Below are 25322 nucleotides of genomic sequence, written 5' to 3' on the forward strand. Positions count from 1 at the left end.
AGCCAATCAACGTGATAGTTGTAATATACAGTAAATACACAAAGTATGTGGAAGACACAGAAATGACCGTAACGCACCTATAGGGCACCCAAATTCTCATACAACACAAATGAATGTGCGATAGCATGGAGTACTTCAAAATGGAAGGTAGACTATCAAAACTTAATCTTCAAAGACGTAAGTACAGATTATTGTATGTTTGTTCTTTCTGAGGGAAGTTTAAATCCAGTTTGTCTCATGTTACCAAGAAAAATGATCAAATTAAACTCACCGGTGATTAAAACAATTTTATACAACAATTAGTTCCAACCGAGTCAAATCAGAGTAAACTGTCTGGGAGGCGTTCCACAAGTGGTGACGTTTATCTATACACATCACTCGGCGTCTCTAAGTCGTTAATTGCACTACCTGTGGGTCGGCCAGATTCACACCAAGTCACAGATGCACTTTCAGCAAGAAAGTGCTTAAGGATATTCGTTGGAGAAGCAAAATAACTTGTTAAATAAACAAACAAATCGTAATCTGTTGATAATAAATGATGTTTGTGGAACTGTTGTATAAAAGCGATATCACACTCGAGGTCATGCTGTTGTCATAAATATCAGCACGGCTGTGTTATTTTCAGTACTGGGGCTGCAACAATAGCCCTTGCCCTTGTGTAAAATTATTTAAAATTATTACTAAATCACGTAGTATCTGCTTATAATTACAGAAGATTTAATGCCGAAGCTCAATTCAGTTCATCTTCACTCTTTCTTCATAGGAGCTGTAAACAGGCATGTTACTGAGAACCACAAAATAGCCTGGGGAGTCCTTTCATAAATAATACGTAAACATATCCCTACACAAAACTCCACTGCATTTCACAAAAAACAAATCAGCCTATTATTAACCTAGAATCCACAGTACAGGTAAACATCCCTGTTAATGGGCCGTTACCATAGAAATGATACCTTATTTTATAAAAGAATAAATCAACAACCTCTAATCAATCAGAATCTGGAATTAAAGAGTGCTGTGGCACTAAGAGCCATAAAAACCGTTTGTTATGAGTAATTGATGCTGTAAGTATAGTAAATGCTTTAGGATATCAGCACTGGCATGTGTAGAATATTAAACATTTTTATAAATAACTGTAGAAGACGCACTTCTGAGGAAAAGTAATATGAGAGGAACTACCTAGTGGCTTTGAACAACAACAAAAAAATTATGAGGAAATGGTGTAACATTTTTATTATTTGCAGAAATAGATTACATTCTGACCTGTTTTTTATTTACAAAGTAAAAGTGAAATGTAATTGCAAAAGGGTGAAAAGGACACCTGGATATAACACCAAATGACCGCCAACAAGGACAAAAGGGCCTGGTAGTGGCACTTGGAGGACACCGATCGCTTATGTTCTGTGTCACATGATATAACGACAGATATGTCCCGTCTTTCCTGGAACTCGACAAAGTCCCTCTAAGCCTTTCTGTAGTAGTTACAAGTAGTCGTAAGTGTCTTTTTTTCGAACCACTCCCTCGAGTGTTTCCATTAAACGGTGACATCTTCTCTCGACAGCCGTCTGGGCAAAACCTGTATCGTCTTCTCTCCGTTCCTCCTCAGGGAGACAGCGCTATTTGTTTCTCTTGTGCATTTTTCGGCTCCAGGGCCCGAGGCTGTCGGACTGGAGAACCACAAAGGGACGAGAGCTCAGTTAACCGACTCTCACTCTCTTAATTGAGGGGGAGAAAAAGCAAAAAAAAAAATGACCTCACCTTTCACATTTCAACAGGCTTTCCTCTGGTCATAAATCTCTCTACAGGTTCCCTGTCGCTCTTACCATCGACTCACCTGGCCTAAAGTGACGCACCTCGAAAAACACGACGCTTTTGTTCCACACTCATTCAGATCCAGGCAGATAAGGAAGACTATATGCTTTCTGCCTGCGTCTCTGATTCGCTTGTCATTCGCCTGCAGCGAGACAAGGTCTGTATGACTGCACGGGTCACGGGCGTTTCGTCCATGTCCGAACACACTCCATGCAAAAAGCAAGGAGAAAAGGCAAAAAAAATGAAACAATTAAAAGCTTTTAATATTAAACCTTGATGAATACCAAGAATCTGTAATTCTACAGTGAAATTATGGCATTATGATGATTGATATTAGGGATGTAACTGAATATTATACAGAATAAACAGATAATTTAATCTAAACAGTTACAAATACAATGCTTAGTAACAGCCTGATTAACGGCTGTGGTTTTTTAATAACGCTACTTTTCACGAGAGCTGTTATATCTAACTGGGGCCGGGGAATGAAATTTATGGTGAATGAAGGAGCAAAGGCGATTGATATTTACAGAAGACTTCAAGCACAGTACGGTGATGAGACTCTTAGCAGCAGTAAAATATTTTAACAGTACAAACGGTTTAAAGGAGGCCGTACGTTCATGAACGACGATCTTGTTCGTAGCGGCTCGGAGCCCATTGCAGTCGTGAACATCCTGAACATTCAGTGAGTGGAACGCCAGATCCTTGATAAACAACCGATAACTTGTCGCAAAACCTGCGGAACAAAATGAGACGCATCTATCTGTAAGAACTGTACACACAATCATTTACCAACGCCACATGCACATTACACGAAAATTTGAATCCCCCGTATGATCCTGAAGCTATTTCTGCATGTTTTAAACGCCATTAAAGGAGTTCCCGAGAGGCCAGTGTTTCATATGATCATGTAGGTACAGTACTAGTGAAACACTGGGATAGGATTATATAGAGAAATAAAGGGCGTTTTTACTCTCAGAACTTTTTTATTTTTTGATTATTTTCCGGCTCAATTCAGTTTCTAAGAAAATTGTCCTCTGATACTGTCCAGCAGTTTTTAATTATCTTGTCTTGATTAAGTCTTTCGTTCATCATATACGTGTTATGCGTTGTGTGTTTACATTTACATATGGCCTCTATTTGACATTGGGTTTTAATCCAACAGTGTTAGTGTGTCAAACCGCTAGTCTATTGATAAGTCGAATTCTCTACATCTAGATTCTAACCTCCAATCACTGAATCCGCATGAGGAATCACAGCGAGTTAGGGTGAAGCCTTCACACTCTCTAACAATGGCATGTGATCACCTGTACGCTTGGCAACACACCCAGCCCTCATTCGGTTACAGATCCTGGCACCGGTTTGCAGGTATGAAGGGCGTGTTACCTAAAGCTACAGGTGCCGTGTTTCAGGTGAACTCGCTGTAAACTCACACCGTCTGACTCTTTTGTTCTGTCATGTCTCAAACAAGATGTAGACAAAAAAAGAACCAGAAAAAAAAAAACCTGAAGTCTCCTTGCTCGCCTTGCCGTCGTGAGATGAAACCCGTTGGCAGCAAAGCTGTGTCAAAAAAAAAAAAAGTACAAATCAAATTTTTTAGTCAAATCAGGTAATTAACATGTTTCCTAGGACCAGCCTCATCACTACGGTTTCACATCGCTTCCCTAAGCTGACCCTCTGAAACTCTAGCTCTTATTAAATTGGAAGTATTAGAGCAACGGCAATAATTATTCCCATCCATTCACGCTCTGCTCCCTTTATTCCGCTCCATTCTAAGCGCAGTTACCACCAGAGGTTAAAATATGAAGCGCACTTCTTGGGCTGAACGGCTGCAGCCTTTTTTTTTTTTTTTCTCCCCCGGCCTAAACTCGAGAGCGCAATTTATGGCTGATTTAATTTGGCTCTTCGCAAACATTCCTAATGACATTAGTCCCGCTGCATACACTGACTGCCTCCGTCTTATTCCATTAACCCCCCAAATCGGGTTTAAAGACCATATTGATGCCGAGCATTATTAAGGGTGATTATCAAAACAACAGACAATGGGCCAAAGTGTCCGCTAACCAGTTTATGTGTAATTTCGCAGAGCCACAACAGATGGCCGAGGCAGTAAATTACAGCCTGCTGCTCCTGCTGTAGAGAACTGTACTTCAGCAGTAATGTGGAAATGCAGCAGGCCGTAGATAAGGAGGGTCGCTGCAAAATGGCTTCCTCGTAATTGGGGGAGCAGAACGAAAGCCGGGGGAACAGGTGTGACACGAAAGTGCGTCGGACGTCTCGTCACGTATACGGGAAAGAAAAGAAACGGGAAAAAGGACAAATTGTAGCTTCGGGGGACTTGGGATAAGTGACAGCTTGTAAATCGTCAACAAATATTAATGATTAGAACAAAACTGGTGTTTCTCTGAATGGTCAGAAACGGTCAGGTTTATACCAACAAGCTCAATTTAAATACATTATCGTTTCTATAGCAACAGTTCATTTATTGCTGGATAAATATACTAAGTACTTAATAATAACCGAATCAGGAATGTGCATTGATATGGTGGAGATTTCTGCTTAGAGATGTTCAACATTTATGGAAGGAGTCTCCAGTGCCAGTGTTTTTTGTAACAAAGCTAAGGAGTTCCCTCTTTGAACCATTACAAACGAAATAACAGGAACAGGAACGGGAATCCCCCCCCACACCACCCCCCACACAGGATGTTACACAAATATGAAATTTTACTATAAACGTATACAACATATGATGTATCATTCTTAATTAAATAAAAACTAGTTGGTGAGTTGATGAGTTGTGATAAATGTGACGGTCGGCACTATATTAGTCCTTCAGGGAAACTGATAGAACGTTGATCCGATCTTTGGTCATGGTCACACTCCTGGTCCGACACCGGTTTTGTGTGTAAGTTAATGAGAGAAGCAGATTTACTGAGACCGCAGAGTTAATGCTCGCTGCGAATGAAACCACAGAAACTTGACAAAAGCCCTCGATTCGTTTCAACCCTCATGTTTCCAGACGTATGACTTGCAAATTTCTGCGTCATTATGCGCACCGGGCCAATCGGCAGGTCCGACTCGCTGACAGATATGCAAATCGGTCCACTCCATCCACTTCACTCCTTTGATTTGGGGCCAATTAAAGCAAATGCTGCTCGGCGTGTATAATGAAGTGGCTGTGCTGCGGCGACTTGCCTGACTGGATAAATGAACGCTTATTGATCTTCCTTTAGTGTCTATTGATAGCATCCTGCGCTGAAAGACTCCAAAACAAATGGCCGTTTAAGAGACGAGGCCCCCGCCCCGGCCGCGCGGCTATGCTAATAACAAATGATATTAACAACAAAAGCAGAGATGTCTCTGTAATTAGCAATCACTGCACTTAGAGACTGACGCAGCTGACGATGAGGATGATGATGATGATGATGATGATACAAAACAAAACTCTGAGCGCATGAGAAGCGGCATCCTGATTGATTAATAATAGCCGTCTGGACAAAAAGGAAATAACAGGATGAATCAGTGTAAGAGATGTAAATAAAATGCAAAGAGGGGAAATAGCTGCACTTGAGACGCTTAACAGGGAGATAAACACGTAAACAAAGCCGAGGCCGAGACGTCTCCCCGAGAGAAACAGGTGCCGTCTGCTTTTCTGTTCGGAGTTGCAGCTCCAGCCTGTGGCCATGTTGTTTTTAAAAGCCTTCATCGCACCCTGTAAATCAAACTAAACACATAATGGACATGGTAAGTAGTTCATTTTAAAATCAATGCCACTAATTCGGTTTGCGGCAGAGATACCGGATGAGCAGATGGAGCTGCAACTCCTCTTATACATTTCACTTACACGCTACTAACTCTGTCTTAATCACCATCCAGGTGAAATTATTTATTTATTGATTGATTTATTTATCTTTTCCCAATGGGTCACTTCTTGGGTTTAAAAAAAGAACAAATTTTTTTAATTTGTATTCTAATTATTAATGTTGTTTTAAAATATATATGATTATTAATACTAATAGTAAAATTACTATTATTACTACTAACAATAAGAATACTTTTTCTATTTTATATTCTGATACTTATGAAAAAACAATAAAATAAATATAAAAATTATAAATAATACTATAAAATTATTTTTGTACTAATTTTGTATTAGCTCTCAATTGCAAAGATAAACAAACATAAATAGCTATAGTGTTATTAATAATAATAATAATATATATATATTTTTTTTACAAATTACTAATTAGAATGTTTTTTTATTTTTTATTCTGAAAGCAATCTGACATTAATACTCTATAAATCACTTATTAGAATTACAAAAAAAATATTTTATATTATGGCACTTATTTAAACAAAAAATTTATAAAAAAAATTAATAATAGTACAACATTATTTTTTCTTTGGAAATGTGTGTACTAATCCTCAATTAAAAAGATAAAAACTCAATAAATAACTAATAATAACAATTTCATACATTACTTGTTAGAATTTTATTCTATTTTATACTCATTTATTTGTTTAGTTAAGTAAAAAAATATGTCTATGATATAATATTTTAATTATTATTAGTAGTAGTAGTAGTAGTTGTGGTAGTATTTATTATATTAGATATCCTTTGATTTTTTTTCCCCTAAACTTTTTCTTTTCAAATTATTTTCAGATTTTCATCTTTTGAATTTCTTTTATTTCCACATTTTCTTAGTTTTATTATTTACTTGTTATTACTAGCAGATTTTTTAGTTTATTCCTCTTTGTGCACTAATCCAATCCTCCGTTATTATTCCTTTAATGCCTAATTACCACATTATATTCAGATATTTATCAGAATCCTAGCGATCATTCACATCACTTATACACAATGCTTATACACTCTTAAATTTATGATTTTCTGGAAAGATCAAACCCTGATATGTTTTATTCCTCTTATATTGCAGAAACCTTTATCCATTTATAGTTATATTTGATGTCGTGGAATGTTCATGAGTTAAGCGAGTTCCTGTTGTCGCTTACATTAAAGCAGCAATAAAAAGCCATTCTCACTTTATTATTTCTTGAATTTATTAAAACTAAAATAAAAAAAATAAAAAAACAAGAAAATCACATTGTAGGATTTTTAAGGAATTTACTTGCAAATTATAGTGAAAAATAAGTATTTGGTCAATAACAAAATTTCATCTCTATACTTTGTTATATACCCTTTGTTGGCAATGACGGAGGTCAAATGTTTTCTGTAAGTCTTCACAAGGTTTTCACACTGTTGCTGGTATTTTGGCCCGTTCCTCCATGCAGATCTCCTCTGGAGCAGTGATGTTTTGGGGCTGCCGCTGGGCAACACGGACTCTCAACTCCCTCCAAAGATTTTCTATGGGGTTGAGATCTGCAGACTGGCTAGGCCACTCCAGGACCTTGAAATGCTTCTTACGAAGCCACAACTTCCTTGCCCGAGCGGTGTGTTTGGGATTATTGTCATGCTGAAAGACCCAGCCACGTATCATCTTCAATGCCCTTGCTGATGGAAGGAAGTTTTTACTCAAAATCTCACGATACATGGCCCCATTCATTCTTTCCTTTACACGGATCAGTCGCCCCAATCCTTTTGCAGAAAAACAGCCCCAAAGCATGATGTTTCCACCCCCATGCTTCACAGTAGGTATGCTGTTCTTTGGATGCAACTCAGCATTCTTTCTCCTCCAAACATGACAAGTTGAGTTTTTACAAAAAAATCCAATTTTGGTTTCATCTGACCATATGACATTCTCCCAGTCCTCTTCTGGATCATCCAAATTCTCTTTAGTAAACTACGGGCCTGGACATGTACTGGCGTAAGCTGGACACGTCTGGCTCTCTGCAGGTCATTCACTAGGTCCCCCCATGTGGTTCTGGGATTTTGCTCACAGTTCTTGTGATCACTTTGACCCCATGGGGTGAGATCCTGCGTGAATATACTATATATACTGTATATACAAACACACATATATATTTTTCTTTTTTAATCAATGCTTTTAGCTTCTTTTCCTCGCTAATGAGCCGGGCGTTCGTTTGTCCGTGGCGCTCGTGTCGTGTGCAGGAAGGTGAGTGTCAGACTGTTGCCACAGATACATTTCAGGATAAATTCCGTAATTGAACCGGTCAGGGATTCTCGAATGCTAATTTGACGGGCGCTCGCGTTCCTTTCGTCATCGCTTAGCACCGAGTGACGCGTGAAAGAGACAAGCGCGCTCATGCTGAACAAAGCGCGACAAAAGGGCGAGAGAGAGAACAGGGCTAATGAATAGCATCACAGAAAAGAGCAGAGTAGAAGCTTTGTGCTGGATCACTGGTTAACTGCAGTGGACTCAAGATATACTGTGTGTGTGTGTGTGTGTGTGTGTGTGAGATATTTGACTGGCTAATAAGAAATCATGATTAAATCCTCACACCAGGTTTATTTTGTTATCACAATGATGGACATGGATCAGGAACCATAAAGAACCTTGACAAAAAAACTCGCCCCAATAGGAATGTAGACTTTACCTAGACGTCCTGCCTACCGAGGGAACCTCTCAAGTGGACCAGGTTATTTTAGAAGTGTCTCTATTTTACACGTGATTGGTCAGAAGCTGTTGATTCACGTACAGTAAATGTGACTATAAACAGAACAAATTATGACATTGATAAAAGCACAACACTGACACTCAGACAAAGACCATAAAGTTCCTAAAAATCTAAAAGAAAAGGACAAATGTGCATTTATCGAGTCCACACTACTTCCTAGCCGTGTCCCTGTCCACTTCTCAAGTTGTCACTTGTAGATGATGACACGTTCACCAGGTCTGGCGCTGTGGGAACGCCCACGCAGTGACGCCTCGGTAAGGGCACCGTCCAGTCTTTCCCGTCTGCTAAGAGACACTAAGAGGTGTAAGACTGTTAACTGGTCAACACCATCGCTACTACGTCCTCACTGTCCTCACGTCCTCACCAGATTTTCTCTGAACACGGAATACTGAGTTCCACTGCCATGCTTTGAGGACGTTGTAAGAACGTGGCTCAGTGTGACGAAGGTTAAGTGATATACAGTATTCCTTACTTATTTTCACCCTTTGATTGGCAGAAAAATGTCAATCAAACATACTCATTAACATATAAAGCCCTGCCCAATCCGATCTCTGAGGTTAGCTTTGATCTACCTTTTACCTTTGTGTCTTTTCAATCATCATTTAGGTTTCTCTCTACATTTTAATAAAACTCTTATGCACTAGACATCTTTTAAAACATACACGCCTACCCTAAGTGCACACACACACACACACACACACACACACACACATACTGGAAAGTGAACAGAGGCTCGTTAAGCAGCAGCGAGAAAACCAGTTTAGGCCGCTTTCCGGCAAACGCTCGCATCTTCCGCCCTGTTGACATGCGCTTTGAGAAATCACATGCTTACCCCGTCATGGCAAGCTGTCAATTAAGCTGCAATCTCAGTAACAACATAAAGCAGTGGCTCAAACACACACACACACACACACACACACACACACACACACACACACACACACAGAAGCAACTTGCGCAGCTCTGGATTTGAGACTAAACTGTGTGTTTTATGAATTGTATATTTGTGCTGTGTATATCACCATCAGCAGTAGAAGATGAATGGAGTCTTCAGAAAGCAGCCATTAACAGCACACACACACACACACACACATACACACACTCATCTGTTTATGATCGTATGCTCATATTAAATGTTTGTTCCAAGAAAGTAAGAATTAAAAAAAAAATAGTGTGTGTGTGTTTTTACAATAAACAATATTTTCATCAGCGTTATCAAAGCCATTAAATCTGTCTACATTCATTTACGCAGAACGAATGTGTTACTGCGACTGAGCGTCTCATCACCGTGCTGTGCTTGATGCACCAGAAAGTCCCGGTTTGACTTGAACGCCCCATCTATTAAACATGACTCACAGTGACGGCAAGCGACTCGAAGGCCTGGAATGATAATATTTTATGTTTTATGTATTTTATGGGGGGGGGGGGGGGGGGGGGTATGTCAGGAGCAGGAGTCACACTTTTGCTCTGTGACACACTGTACAGTTTTCTAGGTCGGGTGTGTAATCAAAGTAATAACTTATCACCAAGTAGTTAACTTAGTAACAAAGTATGTATTTAATACTGGAACAAAATGTTTTACTTTTTTTCATGGTCCCGACACTCTGACATCATTAGCTACGGTGTAGCTACAAAACAATTGCTAACAATGTGACTATAATGATAATATCGTAATATGATAATTGTAACATAACCGTAGCCTACTATAGCCACCCGTAGACACTACCGTAATCATGCCATAGCGCTGCTGTAGGGCTCGGTGGGTTTTTTCCCTAAGTTTGAATACAATCAACATTAGAAAGACAGAATCCACCACAGACAGACCTACGGAAACATACAGCAGACCTACAAGTCATAAATACTCATAGCTTTGCCACAATTCTGTGGAAAAACAATTCTTAGCCCATGACGGCTAGCTACATATCACTATGAGGCCCGATGACGCACCCAGTAAGGATCGATCTTTCCTTGCAGCTACCCAAGACTCGTCACGACTCGTGATTTTCGTAGCGATTCGTAGCAAAGGAGAAAAAAGTGGGAAAACTGCACTTAGCATTAAGATAAAAGGGCTCGACCCTCGGCGCACCGATTCGAGCCTTGTGTGTGAGTGAGCTTGTAAGTGTGTGTGTGTGTTTGAGAGGACACAGGAACGAGACGCTGCGTCTGTTGGATGGCGCGGTGCAGCTCGTCGTCTCTGAAGCTCAAGTGCTTAATGCATTATGGATCGTCTCTGGCGAGCAGCGGAGCGAGGTGGGATCGATATTCCGCAGTGTTCCCTTTCCCTGTAGTGGATCCTTTTTCCCTTTCCGAGCTCGGGTAACAAAAAGAGCCTCTAATAAAACCATCAATTTATTACACACACACACACACACACACACACACACACACACACACAGGGATTTATTTACACATCCACAGGGGACAGATGCATTAGCATACACTATATCTGCTACTGTGAATAGCAGCATCTCACACATCAACACACACACACACACACACACACACACACACGCACACACACACACACACACACAAAAACACCAGTCAAACAGATAAACAGTCATATAGACAGAAAGACAGACAGACAGAGAGTCAGACAGATAGAAAGAGAGACAATCAGACACAGACAGACAGACAGTCTGAAAAAGACAGACATTCAGTCAGACAGGCAGACAGATAGAGTCATATAGACAGACAGTCAGACAGACAAACAGTCAGTAAGACAGATTCACAGTCATACAGACAGGTAGACAGATACACAGACAGACAGATAGACAGACAAATAGTTAGTCAGTCAGACAGATAGAAAGACAGAGCTGAGGGGGGGGGGGGGGTGGGTTGGGGGGGGGGTGGTGCTGGTGTTGACGGTTCGAGCCATGTTGCTGTGTAACTCTGATCCTCATCACTGCCTCAATTTACAAATATTTCTTTAAAATAGCAGATGATATTTTAACACAGCATCTCCCCCCGGAGAGCAGAGAGGACCCCGGGGAGGGCCTGGAGAGGGCCTGGGGTGGCTTTGGGGCAGCAGGGGTGAGGTGGGGGGGGATGTCATGAGCAGATGTCATACAGATGGGTTTGTGATGGAGGAACTGATGGACAGGATGAAGGTCTCGGTGGAGCTTTGTTTCATGTTAAAGTTCGATCAGACATGTGAACACGTGTGAGCTGGTGAGAAGAGGCACCGCTTCATGACATCACCAAAATGAGCACGCATACACACACAATTATCTGTCTGTCTTTATTATAAGTCCAGATCATACGGAGGTTATAGAAGGACATGGGGAGCACAGACTGTCAAAACATACTGACATCTGTCTGTCTGTCTGTCACTTTTTAAATTTCTTTACATTATTTCTGTCATTTTACCAGTTTGCCCATCGTTTTGTCTCTGTTGTGTCTATTGCTTTGCCCGTCTGTCACAATAAGTTTTCTTCCTTATATATTCTTCTTCTTCTTATTATTATTATTAATATTAGACAGATGTGGAACCAACTCTCCATCTATCTATTCATCTAACTACCTTTTTGTCTATCTATCGCTGTCTATACGTAAACTTGTCCTTTTACTTATCTTTCTACAGTTAGTTTTATATAATTTTTACAATTATATCAAATACAATATTTAATATTTTAATAATTTAATATTTTTGGCACCCTTCATGAAAATGAGCAAATCTATCTATCTATCTATCTATCTATCTATTGTAACAGAGAGTAAAAGCTTCAGTAAATTTCGACTCCAGATCGGCCTGTAAGGCGAGAATCTCCCAAGACATCATGACCTTTAACCTCTAGCAGTCTTTAGCCTTGACTCTTGTTCACTCTGTCAACATGGCAGTAAGTATTGTTCTGTTTGACAGAGCGCAAATTAAACACCACCCTGAGGCCTCAACTCCCTTTACTCTCTCTCTATGGTTTTATTTTACTCTGATAAAATCCGGTATAGTAACTTTAAAATAAACCCTTTCCCCTAATATCATCTACATTTTATCCTTTCATCAGACATTTATTTATTTATTTATTTATTTTGAACTGCTTTACTGCAATCGGTTGCTGATCCTTGCCGCTTTGCATGCGCAGTGCGCGTCTGGAGTATTTTACTTCATTAGCCAAATCAATTAATTGCCTTCCCGTTAAGCAAACTACCCAGAAAGCCCCGAAGCAGCCGCCTATTGAGGCAGCGAGGAGGCTCGAAAGGCTGCTTTTAGGCCCGGCATTTACATGCAATTATCTTCTTATACAATTAACTGGATTGGGCTAATGAGCATCTTGCAGGCAGCGAGCGGATTGCGGCCCTGAATGGCAGAGCTGAGTGAGTAATTGCCGGTTCGGCATGGCGATGTTAATGGGAGCGATCTGAAAGGAGAAAAAAAAAAAAAGAAAGCCTGCATTGGAGAAGAGAGGCACTTAGCCGAGCGGGAGAAACAAATATTGAACAGTCAACAGCACACAAATTGCTCAGGAGGGGAACGCCGGCCATGTTGTGGTCTCATGGAGGATAATCACGTGAAGTAATAAACAAAAAAAACGTAAAACACGTCGTGGTAACAAAATAGCAAATCAAAAAATTCCGGAATTAAAATGCTAAGCTACCAGGAAATATTCGACTGCAATTATAAAACAAACAAAATATAAGGATAAAGATTAGCAGTCTTGAGCAACCCATTAATAAACACCGAGGTCAGAGTTTTTCAAATAGACTTTAGTGAATGTTACATTTCCATTAAAAATTCTCAAAAAAATTAAATAAAAGTCGACCGTCCTGTGTTGCAAGAGGAAAAGAAATTCTAGTAAGGTTTCAGATGTGACTTTCATCTGCACAAACATGTCGGGCCGTGAGAATGAAAACTGGAACGTGGCTAAAGGTTTCAGAGACGCTGAGAGATTGGAGATTTGCAGAGAGATTGGTTTCAGACACTGTCTCAATAATAATAATAATCATATTAATAACAATGATAAAAATAATAAACTTAGATCAGTGTAAAGCTAAAAAATATTTGAAAAAAATTAGAACTTCGGCACTACAGTATATTAAATTTGTTATGTAAACCTATTTATTTTTTATTCTATGCAAGCTAAAGATGGTCGTATACTGGATTGTGTATTGAGAATAATACAGTTATTCAATCATTTCATTCATTCAAATTAATCGCTTTGACTCACTTTAATTCCGACTCCTGACTCATTCTCACTGCTCACATGGACTGATTTAATTTCCTTCATGATTCATTCATGTCACTACATTTATTCTAGTTACGTCCCTGATCTTTTTTGTTCCTTTGCACTGATTCCTTTTGCTTCATTGTTTTGACTCACTTTTTTTCATTTATGATTGCATGATTCATTTATATCTTTACCTTAATTCATTCACATCACTGCACTGTTTCCTTCTGATTCATTGCTTGAACTTCAGTCACATTAACTATCTCCTTTTAACTCTTTTAAATCAACGCATGCATTCACTGATTCACTGTTTAACTCTATCCTAATTCATTACATTGACTCCACTCGATTCATTGCTTTGACTCGCTTCACTTCAGTGCACTGACTTGAACTTTTGATTCACTGCACTGATTGGTCTTTTGACTCATTTGGCTTCAGGTTGTGATTCATTTAGATCTTTGTATGAATTTACGTCGCTGCTCATTGACTCATTACTGATTTATTGCTTACGTTCATCGCATTGACTTATTCTGACTAGTTGCTTTGACTCGCTTTAATTCCGTGCGTGAACTGACTTGACTCATTTTGACTCATTTTGATTCATTGCATTGCTTTACATTTAATAATATAATTTGTTTTATAGTTCAGTCACTGCACTGATTCGTTTGATTTGATGATTTGATTCAAGGTAATTCAGCATATTAATTCATTTTCATTCTGATTCATTTAGACAGAATGGAATAAATTCTCTGTAGTGATGTTCCTGATTTTCGATCATGTTTTTATGAGCGTGCTATAACGATCGAGCCGCGGCGCTGCTACCCCACACAGCTCCCGGGCCTCAGCACGCTGTTCTGTGGCGGCGCAGGTGTGAGCACAATGTGAGGCTTTTAACAGTTCGTCCTTTCATCACCTCGTTGCTCTTCACGCTGAAATTGCGATACAAATACGGCGTTCTGTAAACCAAGCCGCGTGCTTTTGTCCTGCACTCGCCACTCACGGCCTCATGAACACTCCTCTACCTCGCCCAAAAAAGTTGACTGGTGTCACTTACTGACAGTCACTACAAAAGAGGAGATAATATAATAACTCTGTGTGTGTGTGTGTGTGTGTGTGTGTGTGTGTGTGTGTGTGTGTGTGTGTGTGTGTGTTTTGAGAGCCTTTAACACCTCTGTCTCTATGTGCTTCACAAACTCGGGTCATTTTAAATGATGTAAAAGTTTAATTAATGCTAAAATGATGACCAGAGAATATAAAAAAAGAACATTAGGATTCTCTCTCTCTTTCACCCCCCCCCCCCCCCCCCCACACACACACACCACAGTGTAAGTGATGCTATAACTTGACTGCAGTGCCACCTGTTGGTGAATATGAGACTAAAAATAGATGCTAATTATAAATCACTCCACACACTGTACACACTCTCCATTCTATTAATTTGAAGACATTTTTATTTATTTACATATTTATTTATTTATTAGTTTTTGCAAAGGCTCCAGTCTAAACAGTCCAAATGTATTCCACTCCGATCTGTTTGCACTCACGATTGCACTTTATTGTTGTCATCTCTGTCTCTCTCATTTTAATCCGTCTCTCTCTCTCTCTCTCTCTCTCTCTCTAACTCACTGTCTCTTTTATTCTTCTAGCAGTTTTTATTTGTGTCTCACCGTCTTTCTTTTCTCACTCTCAATCTCGTCTCTCTCTCTCTCTCACTCAGTGTCTTTCTTTACCTCTCTCTTGCCGTCTTTATGTCTCTTTTAATCGTCTTACTCTTGAGGACTCTCGTTCTAACTTTATCTCTTACTCTTTATCTGAGTCTCTCTATTTATCGGTCTCCCAAAATCCCTCGCTCTCAGTCTCTCTTCTTCTCATTTTGCTTTTTTGCCAAGCCAAAGGTTCTGTCCATCTCTTTTTCTGTCTCAGTCTGTCTCTCCCTTTATGTCTCTCCATTTCTCTTTCTCACTGTCTTACTTTATCTGTCTCTCTCCTTTATCTCTCTCTGTCTCACTCTTACGCCCCCCACTCCTTCTCCAGGTGTTAGGTCTGTATGTAATGTGTGTAGTTCAGGCTCGTTTTTCAGCAGCAGGCCCGCGGTGTTATTGATTTCTGTAAACAGGACAGTAATGAATGGCCCGTGTGGTTCTGCTGCACGCCACCTCTAAGTTATTTACTCACTCACTGCCTCTGTGTGTGTGTGTGTGTGTGTGTGTGTGTGTGTGTGTGTGTGAGAGAGAGAGGGAGAGCACGAGAGGGACACTCTGTTAATGTCAGGATGATGGAAGCACTAACATTATGACACTGTATCCGTATTCGCTCCTGCCCAAAATGTTGGTTTTTATTATATTTATTTTTTCTATATAAGAAAAGAGATAGAAAATGATCTTCACCTGAGTGAGGCCACTGAAGATGTAGTCCTGTCACTCTACACATTTAGATGTGTGTGCGCATATACTGTATGTGTGCGTGTGTATTTGTGTTTAAAAAATGACTGCAAAAAGATTTTTTAAATTAATGAATTAATAATAATAAGTTAATTAATTAATCAATCAATTAATTAATTAATTAATTTAAATACACGGGGTAAAAACACAGATCAGAAATCCATAATGAAAAACAAATAACACTCATTAATATTAATAAATAAATAAATTAGACAGATAGATAAATAGATAGACATCTACAGTACATGAATGAGTGTGTGCATGTATGTGAATAGACAGAGAGAGAGAAAGAGAGAGAAAGTGAGATAGACAGACAAACAGACAGGTATGTGCACGTGTGTATGTGCACGTAGACAGACAGACAGATAGATGGCTACATGAGTGTGTGTGTGTGTGTGTGTGTGTGTGTATGCACTCTAACCTGTCGGGTGTGTCCCAGCAGAGCCCACAACGTCTCAGTACTTAAGCTCCGCCCCCCGCTGAACTCCAGCAGCTCTGTTTCCTGTCTGTCGAGAGCGAGGTGCTGGCAACCCTGAAAATCACCCTTCAGCTCAGCGCCGCTGCTCAGCTGCACCACGTCCCACGTCCCCAACTGTCCCAGCACGTCTCGCATCGCCCCCAACTGCCTGAATGACAGATGACCTGTCCAATCAGAATGAGAGAAACTTCAGAAACAGATTCTGCTCGCGCATCATAGAAGAACATGTTAGTTCCATGTTATTTTAGCATATTAGCTTGTAGCATGTGTACAGACTTCTAGCTAACGGATAATTAGAATTTAATTGGACATTAGATTCTAACCTGACACTGACACATGGCAAAAAAAAAAAAATTTCTTCATCCTTTATCCTGATTTTAAAAAGTCCTCATGATTGAAGCACTTTAAATGCTACGTTAAAAATACATTTGCACGTTCATTGCACGCCTTCATAAGCACTTTATCAAAACACATCTGAAGTAAATGTTGATGTTCCAGATGGTTGAGTGGCATTTTCATCGTCATCATGCGTTTACACTATCTGCACGTAGCCGGCCAGAAAGAATTGGCTAGCTTACAGTCAATACCTAGCTACAATTCTAAGGGCTATTTTAGCCACATGGAGTCTTTACTTACAAAATTACTAACACATCTGGGGTAAATGTTCTAGATAGTTCTGTGTCGTTCCTACTTTTACAGTCTGAATAACACACTACACATCTTAGTTAGCAAAATCAAAGCCTTATAAGCTACTTAGCATACTTTCTGCAACCAGACTTCTTTGTTGCCTAGCAACAGTGGTCGGCTACGAGAACAAGACTTGTGTTAGCAGTTAATACTAAGTGCAATTTCTGTTTTGTTTTAGTCTTTTATCAACACATCTGAGGTAAAAGTTGATGTTCCAACTGTTTCTGTGTCGTTTCCATGATCACTGGATCTTTACACAGTCTATATACAAGACTACACATGCTACATGCTAGCTATAAAATACCTAACCTCAATAATAAGCGTGTTTATACACTGTCCATTCTTTCAAGTCGCATTTTGAGCGGGAAATTATTTATATATTATAACTGTAACGACGTCCATCAGGTGCGGTTGCTAGCCGCCGTGGGGGCAATCAGAGGAGACATGCTACACGTGGCAGTGCGTCTATTTAGGAAACCGGCACCCAATGTGCGTTCCTTAGGTAGCACTGGTACAGAGCCAGTTCATCCAGTAACAAGGACAAGATGAAGGGAAAGATAAAGATGAAGATTAAGTCTACATGGGAAGCTGGCATCCAAGAAACAGAGGGTACTACGCGACATGATAAGCATGCTAAAAGACACAATTAAAGAGAAAACTGGGAAAAAATGTTAAATGATACGTGTGACTACATGTGTTTTTCTATAGATTATATAATTATTTTTTAATATATATATTTTTTTACATAACGCAGTTATGTGTGCACCATGATGGTGGCAATCATGCAATTTCTCTATTAGCATTTTATCAACACATTTACAACCAACAAACTTCCTCTATCACTGTTTTTACACAGTATACAAAAATATTACATGTTAGCTAAAAAATTCATAACCTCAATAATTAGCCTGTTTATACACAGTCCATTCCTCCATGTTGCCGAGCAACAGAATAGTATTGACATTTTTTTAAATGTAATACTGTTATGTGTGCAACATGTTAGTGGTTAATGCTAATTTCAGGCTCTTCTTAAGTAAAACTTATAAAAGTTCCGAATGGTTCTCTGGTGTTTGTATTGTCACTCTGTCTTTACTTTGTGTTTATAAAGCTAAATCATTAGCCTTAAGTCATGAGCTACTTTCCCCGAAGAGTCCTTATCTTCCAGTTGCCTAGCAACATTGCTCTCATGACATAATGTAGATTTATTTATATAAGATGTCTGACTCTCTGACCCGTGATCCACGAGGGTGTAATGGCGTCTGTGATCCAGGCGATGTAACCCTCCCTGAGTGAGCTCAGAAACGTCTCCATGTCATCATGAGGGATCAGCTCCTTCTTCTTCCTCAGCTCCTTATTAAGCTGACAGTGGGGTGAGAGGAAAAGGATTCTCGGTTGAAAGAACGTGGGCTTGATGTTCACACCGCATCGTTGCATGTGGCTGCACAGTTCCTTGGTCTTCATCTGGAAAAACACACATCATAATCAGAAGACTAAACACAAACTGAAGCAAACCAATGCTAGCCATAATTACACCCTATGTTCAGTATTCTCTTATTGATGTACCAACATTTCTGGGGTAAATGTTGACATATTTTTTCTTAAAGTACATGATAGCTAGTAAAGCCATATCCTCAATAACTAGCTAGCTTGCTCTCAGGATCCATACAGATCAATTACCTAGCAATAACGTCCTCATGATTCAAGCACATTAGCAGTCAACGCTAAGTGTAATAACAATGTCTCAACAATAAATCTGTGGTAAATTGTAACATTCTGGATGTCTCATTTCCATTGTCTTTACCTATATAAAAGATTACACATGCTAGTTAGCAATATCATATAAATCAACTTACCTGACTAGCAACAGTGTCATTATTATTCAAGCACACTTTGTATTCTGTAGAGTTTACATACAGCCGTGTTACACACACCCTGTGTTAGCGTTTGATGCTAAGTATAAATTATTAACACATCTGAGGTTAATTTTGACCTTCCAGATGGTTCTGTCTAGTTTCAATGGTCACCATGTCTTTACACAACACATGGTACACACTACCTTGCAATGTCATTAAAAACAATTCAATATAATTTTATTGTAATTTACATTAAGTCCCCTACACACGAACATTCACATTGGGAACTTACTAACCAAGTGAAAAGCATGCAAAGTGCACATGTTAACTTGCGAAGGTCAGAAAAAGCAGTTGCAAGGAAGCTTGTACTGCTAAGAAGCGCCAATCTAACAATGTAGACAAAAGTAAAAATACTGTACCTAGACAATGTCTGTTGAACTTAGGAACAAACTGGACCTACAAACAAGCTCTTGAAACGAAACTCATTCATACTGTATGTTGGGGACTTAATGGGTTTGGTTTATTGTCAAACTGTTTAATTAATGTATTTACATGGTGTTTTTTATGGTAGTTAATTAATGATTTTTAGGAGCAGTGGAAATGTACTTCTGGAAGTCTAACTTAAAGTGTCAAGTGTCAGTTTTTCTTTTTTGCATATTATTGTGGCTGGATAGAAAGTTGAGAGAACAAAACAAGAACAAATTAAATATGTTAGGCTTTTGGCAGTTCAAATGATTGCTTGTTTGCTTGATTAATTGATTGATTGAAGTTTCTGACTACATTTACAAGTACTTATGGTGTATTGCTAGGACACAAGTGTTACACAAAATCCATACTTAGATTTTCACATTTCCATTAAAGGGTACATATTATGAAAATTCACTTTTTAGTCATGTCCCATGTGCACTTTGTTGTCTGTTGTTGTCTCTTTTTTGTATAGAAATAGTTATAGGCTAACTTAAAAAAAAAAAAAAAGTAAATCCGTCATATCTAAACTAGTCAGCTAATTAGGTCGCTTAGTTAGCTAGCTGGTTCCGGTAAAGTTGTGTTTGTTGCATGTATGTAGCACCTTGTTCCTGGATGATCACTGTTTCGTTTCACTGTGCACTAAACTGTTTATGGTTGGAATGACAATAAAAGCCTACCTGACTTAATACACACACACACACACACACACACACACACATTTGGGGGAGCTCTGAGACCTGTGTTAACTTGCTATAGAACTAGTCAAATATACGGTAGAACTTTAAAATAGGCATCTTGTGAAATAATCACTATGTATGCAGTATGTACATGTACAGAATGAAATATAAAACACAACCTGGTCTAACCTCAGCAGGAGTGCATGTGTGAGAGGCCCTTATATGGAACCTTCATCATCTTCATCATCCTCATCATCATCATAATGTCAGCCTCCGTACCAGCCTTGTACTTGGCATTGACCCTGTTTCACTGTTTTGCATTTGTTCTATAATTGCTGCTCTACACACATAGGAAGATGCTCACAGATATTTAACTCTTTTTGGATATTAAAGTTTCCCAGTGCCATAGTTCAGGCTTAAAACCGCTAAATTGAACCAAAAGGTCTATTGGACCTAAATTGGTCTAATCGCTCATAAGGACCTAAATTGGCTGGGTGTGATCAGTGGAGGTTCTACGACATTTGTAACAACACAAATAATTCAATTAAAACAAATATATCCTTGTCTAATTCTAGGCAAGACTGACTAAAACAAGACACAAGACATCTGCATAATATAGACGTCTTTTAAGTTAGCCTAAATCATTGGGAATTCCTGTGACTGTTCTGAAGGGCGAGTAAAAGAACCTATATGATGTCACATCAGTAAAGGTTAACAAAAAAACAATAATGTGCTATTAAGATTGTAATTGTTTTGCTCCCAACTAAAGACATTATCATGTGTGAAGGGTTAACAACCCTAAGTGTTATCCTAGTCTGTTTCGAAATATGCATGATATTATACTTAAAAAGTGAAACCATGCCTGCATCTCCTTTATCTTCTGCCTGCTTCTCCTCCTCTTCTTTATAGACTGGGCACCTGATGGCTCTGACCTTTTCTTATTTGGCGAAAACTTTTAATTTAGCGAGCAATAGTACATTACTGAGCTCCCCAACACTGTCAACTAAGAGTGAAGACTAAACCAGTTCACCTTGGGGGTATGCAGACTGGTTACATATTATTCTTAATTACACAACAGTTTGTTCCAACTGAGTAATCTAGTCCCAGGTTTTCTACTAACCCCTGATCAAGGGCAGTGCTTGGTGTGTGGACGTCCACCTAAACTGACAGGCCAGGCAAGAAGAGTATTAATCAGAGAAGCAGCCAAGAGGCCCATGGTAACTCTGGAGTAGCTGCAGAGATCTGCAGCTCAGGTGGGAGAGTTGTGCACTCCACAAATCTGGCCTTTATATAAAAGTGGCAAGAAGAAAACCATTGTTGAAAGAAAGCAATAAGCAGTCTCATTCGCAGTTTCCAACAAGTCATGTCGGTTCACAGCAAACACGTAGAGGAAGGTGCTCTGGTCAGATGAGACCAAAGTTAAACTTTTTTGGCCAAAATGCAAAAGACTATGTGTGGTTGGAAAACTAACACTGCACATCACCCTGAACACCCCATTCCCTCTGTGAAACATGTTGGTGACAACATCTTGTCATGGGGATGCTTTTCTTCAGCGCGGAAGCTGGTCAGAAATGTTGGCAAGATGGATGGAGCCAAATACAGAGCAATTGTATGGACCAACTCTATTGAATCAGGAAACCTGGATCACAAATCATCTAACTGTAATACTGTAACAAAAGTAATGATATTTAACAAAGACTTATAATTGTTAACATAAATTGCTGTTGTGTAAGTGGAATAAAACACTTCAGGGAGTGCTTTTGGAGAAAAATAATTAACACCAAGGTTGTAGAAGTTCATTATTTCTCTACAGCAGCATGACTAAACTCTCAGATTACCGTGATGGACTGCAGGGGGTCTGGGATCTGCTGAATGGACGTGTTTGTAAAGTTCTGCTCCTCCTCTTTCACTTCAATGCGCCACATGTTGGGAATGGGAGCAGAAACCACTCCTCTCCATGGCTTTATGTCTATACAGTACACAGCAGCACCTGTACACACATCAGGTGTTTCCAAAAAAAAGAAGAAATATATGAATGTCTTGGTTTTTTACATGATCTCCTCAGTATGCATGAGAAATTAATGAGTTTCAGGATCACAGTGCAGTAAACAAGAGCTATAAACTTATCAACAGACACACACCTGTGAGAATAATGAGGTTAATCTCCTGTCGTGATGTCTGAAACTGGTTTGGGACACGGAGGTTACAGAAAACGTCTTCTTTCTTCAGTGCACTGAGCTTTCTAAAAATTGACAGAAACATTTGTTAAAAAAATAATATCTCATAATGAAGTAGGTGTGGCCTCTGTGTTCCTCAGCCCTAATGAAGTAGGTGTGGCCTCTGTGTTCCTCAGCCCTAATGAAGGAGGTGTGGCCTCTGTGTTCCCCAGCCCTAATGAAGGAGGTGTGGCCTCTGTGTTCCTCAGCCCTAATGAAGGAGGTGTGGCCTCTGTATTCCTCAGCCCTAATGAAGGAAATGTGGCCTCTGTGTTCCTCAGCTCTAATGAAGAAGGTGTGGCCTCTGTGTTCCTCAGCCCTAATGAAGGAGGTGTGGCCTCTGTGTTCCTCAGCCCTAATGAAGAAGGTGTGGCCTCTGTGTTCCTCAGCCCTAATGAAGTGGGTGTGGCCTCTGTGTTCCCCCGCCCTAATGCAGGAGGTGTGGCCTCTGTTCCTCAGCCCTAATGAAGGAGGTGTGGCCTCTGTGTTCCTCAGCCCTAATGAAGGAGGTGTGGCCTCTGTGTTTCTCAGCCCTAATGAAGGAGATGTGGCCTCTGTGTTCCTCAGCCCTAATGAAGGAGGTGTGGCCTCTGTGTTCCTCAGCCCTAATGAAGGAGGTGTGGCCTCTGTGTTCCTCAGCCCTAATGAAGGAGGTGTGGCCTCTGTGTTCCTCAGCCCTAATGAAGGAGGTGTGGTTTGTGTGCTTCTCAGTCTCAGTCAAAAAAGCAGGCCTGTTTGCCTTTTAGTCTCAGTCAGGAGTAATATGCTATTTTTGTACCCTATGGTGCAACACTTCGACAGTAATAAGTCGAGGTGACCTGACTCATGTTTTCATGACCTGAAGATGTTTCTTTATTAAAGTTCATCAACTAATAATGAAAACATATTTTTCTTTATAACTTAAAGATGAAAAAAATTTGACATATATACTGACCGTACATGTTGCAGAAATTGTTCTAAAGTAGGAATCTTCTCCTGATTGCTTTTTGCCAGCTCCAGAGCAGCAGGTGAAGCTGATAGTCCGGTGTTCTTTACAGAACCGCCGGGGTCTTCGGGGCCCGAGGAGAGGAACATGTGGGCCAGTCGACTCCCGAGCTCAAACATTCTCACTCGATTAACCCACCTGACACATTACACACACAAAATGATTTATAATATATAAAAATACTATGTTACTGTAAGTATTTGCACGCTGAACAGGTTATTCAGAGCATACGCAAAATAATTTTTTATTTGTTAGTAAATATTATGTTTAGAAATGTGACAGTGTGATTATGGTTTCCAAAATATCAAACATTTAGCCTTATGATGGGATAAATAAAAAAAAAATTATAATGACATAACGGGAAAATAGATGAGCAAATACACATGAGAAAGATGAAAGGGAAGCAAAACAGACAAACAATTAAAGATCAGCCATGTGGGAAGAAGCGCAGGGAGAAGCGCGCACACAAAGAGCGCGTTCACGCGATGAAGCTTTTGACAGACAAAAGAATATAACAACCTCCACCTCTCTCTCTCTCTCTCTCTCTCGTTCTCTCTCTTTCTTTCTCTCTCTAAACTTCTTACCGGAGGATAAAACGGTGTTGGGTCGGCAGAAGTCTCCCTGCTGTGTCAGGAGTTTATAGTGTATAAAGACCACAGACATGTGATTAATGAAACCCAACACTCAAGGTGATTTCACAACACATGAGCACGCGCGCGCCCGCGCACACACACATCGCTTCTACAAGATGTAAACAACGAACCGCGTGGAGCCCTGTGACGTCACACCTGTAGAGCGTACAGATTGACTTAGGGTTGCCAGGTTGAGCTCAACTACCCCTTCCTTTTGTTTCGATTTACATCGTACTGTATCATGGGTATGTCGACTCGATGTCCTTAGCTTTGAGGATGATGTAGACAGATAAAACCACCAGAAAGCCAGAGAGCTGTAACTAAAAAAATAAATAAAATTTAAACAGTAAATCAGCTATCTGTAGCATAGCAAACACCTTAAAGAGTGGTACAGTCAGCTGTAGCCTAGAAATAACTCCTTAATCAGAGAGTTCAACTGCTGTGACCTAAATAAAAACCCTTAAATACAGGGTTAGATAGCTCTAGCCTAAAAAAAAAACTAAACAAAACATCTTAAACAGAGTGTTTAGCCAACTCTAGCCTAGCAATGACACCTTAAACAAAAGGATTAGATAGCTCTAGCCTTATAAAACAATTTAAACACAGGGTTAGATAGCTCTAGCTTAGCAAAAACCCATTCAACACTTATATAGATAGATCTAGTCTACAAAAACCACCTTAAACTAAGGGTTTAGCCAACTCCAGCTTAGAAAAAAAAAAAGTTAGATAGCCCTAGCCTAGTGAAATCCCAATAGATACTGGGTTAGATTGCTCTAGACTAGCAACATCCCATTAGACACTGGTTAAGATAGATCTAGCTTAGCAAAAAAAAACTTAAACAGAGGGTTAAGCCAACTCTACCTTAGCAAAAAAACAAACAAACAAACAAACACTGGTTTAGATACAGTAGCTCTAGCCTAGCAAAAACCCGTTACACAAAGGATTTAGCCAACTCTAGCTTAGCGAAAACCAATGAAACACTGGGTAAGATAGTCAGAACCTAGGAAAAACACATTATACAGAGGGTTTAGCCAACTCAAGCTTAGCAAAAGCCCATTATACATTGGGTTACATAGCTCTAGCCTAGCAAAACACCTTAACCGGAGGCTTTAGTCAGCTCTAGCTTACCAAAAACCCATTGACAATAACCAAAGGGTTAGCCAGCTGTAGTATGGCAAAAACAGCATAAAATTGGTTGTAGCCTTTCAACAGAGCTGAAACTCCCTTTACACATGGTTAAACTGTAACACAGCAAAAACACTACAGCCACCTGTAGCTTAGCCTTAGTAGCCAAGGACATCTGTAGTTTAG

The 25322-nt window shown here is 39.7% G+C and overlaps 1 protein-coding gene across 1 annotated transcript in view; it reads right to left on the minus strand.

The window, feature by feature from the left end:
- Positions 1 to 24008, minus strand: part of si:zfos-911d5.4 (uncharacterized) — a 32620-nt gene extending 8612 nt beyond the window's left edge. The window contains exons 1-6 of the mRNA XM_053512268.1: positions 23964 to 24008; positions 23329 to 23517; positions 22320 to 22420; positions 22017 to 22168; positions 18413 to 18641; positions 16437 to 16657 (exon numbers count right to left, since the gene is read on the minus strand). Of these exons, the coding sequence (XP_053368243.1) occupies positions 16437 to 16657; positions 18413 to 18641; positions 22017 to 22168; positions 22320 to 22420; positions 23329 to 23498 (873 nt within the window). The 5' untranslated portion in view covers positions 23499 to 23517; positions 23964 to 24008. The remainder of the gene's footprint in view (positions 1 to 16436; positions 16658 to 18412; positions 18642 to 22016; positions 22169 to 22319; positions 22421 to 23328; positions 23518 to 23963) is intronic.
- Between the last annotated feature and the right edge of the window lie 1314 nt (positions 24009 to 25322).

The sequence above is a fragment of the Clarias gariepinus genome, chromosome 14 (genome assembly GCF_024256425.1).
Source record: "Clarias gariepinus isolate MV-2021 ecotype Netherlands chromosome 14, CGAR_prim_01v2, whole genome shotgun sequence".
NCBI classification, from domain to species: Eukaryota; Metazoa; Chordata; class Actinopteri; order Siluriformes; family Clariidae; genus Clarias; species Clarias gariepinus.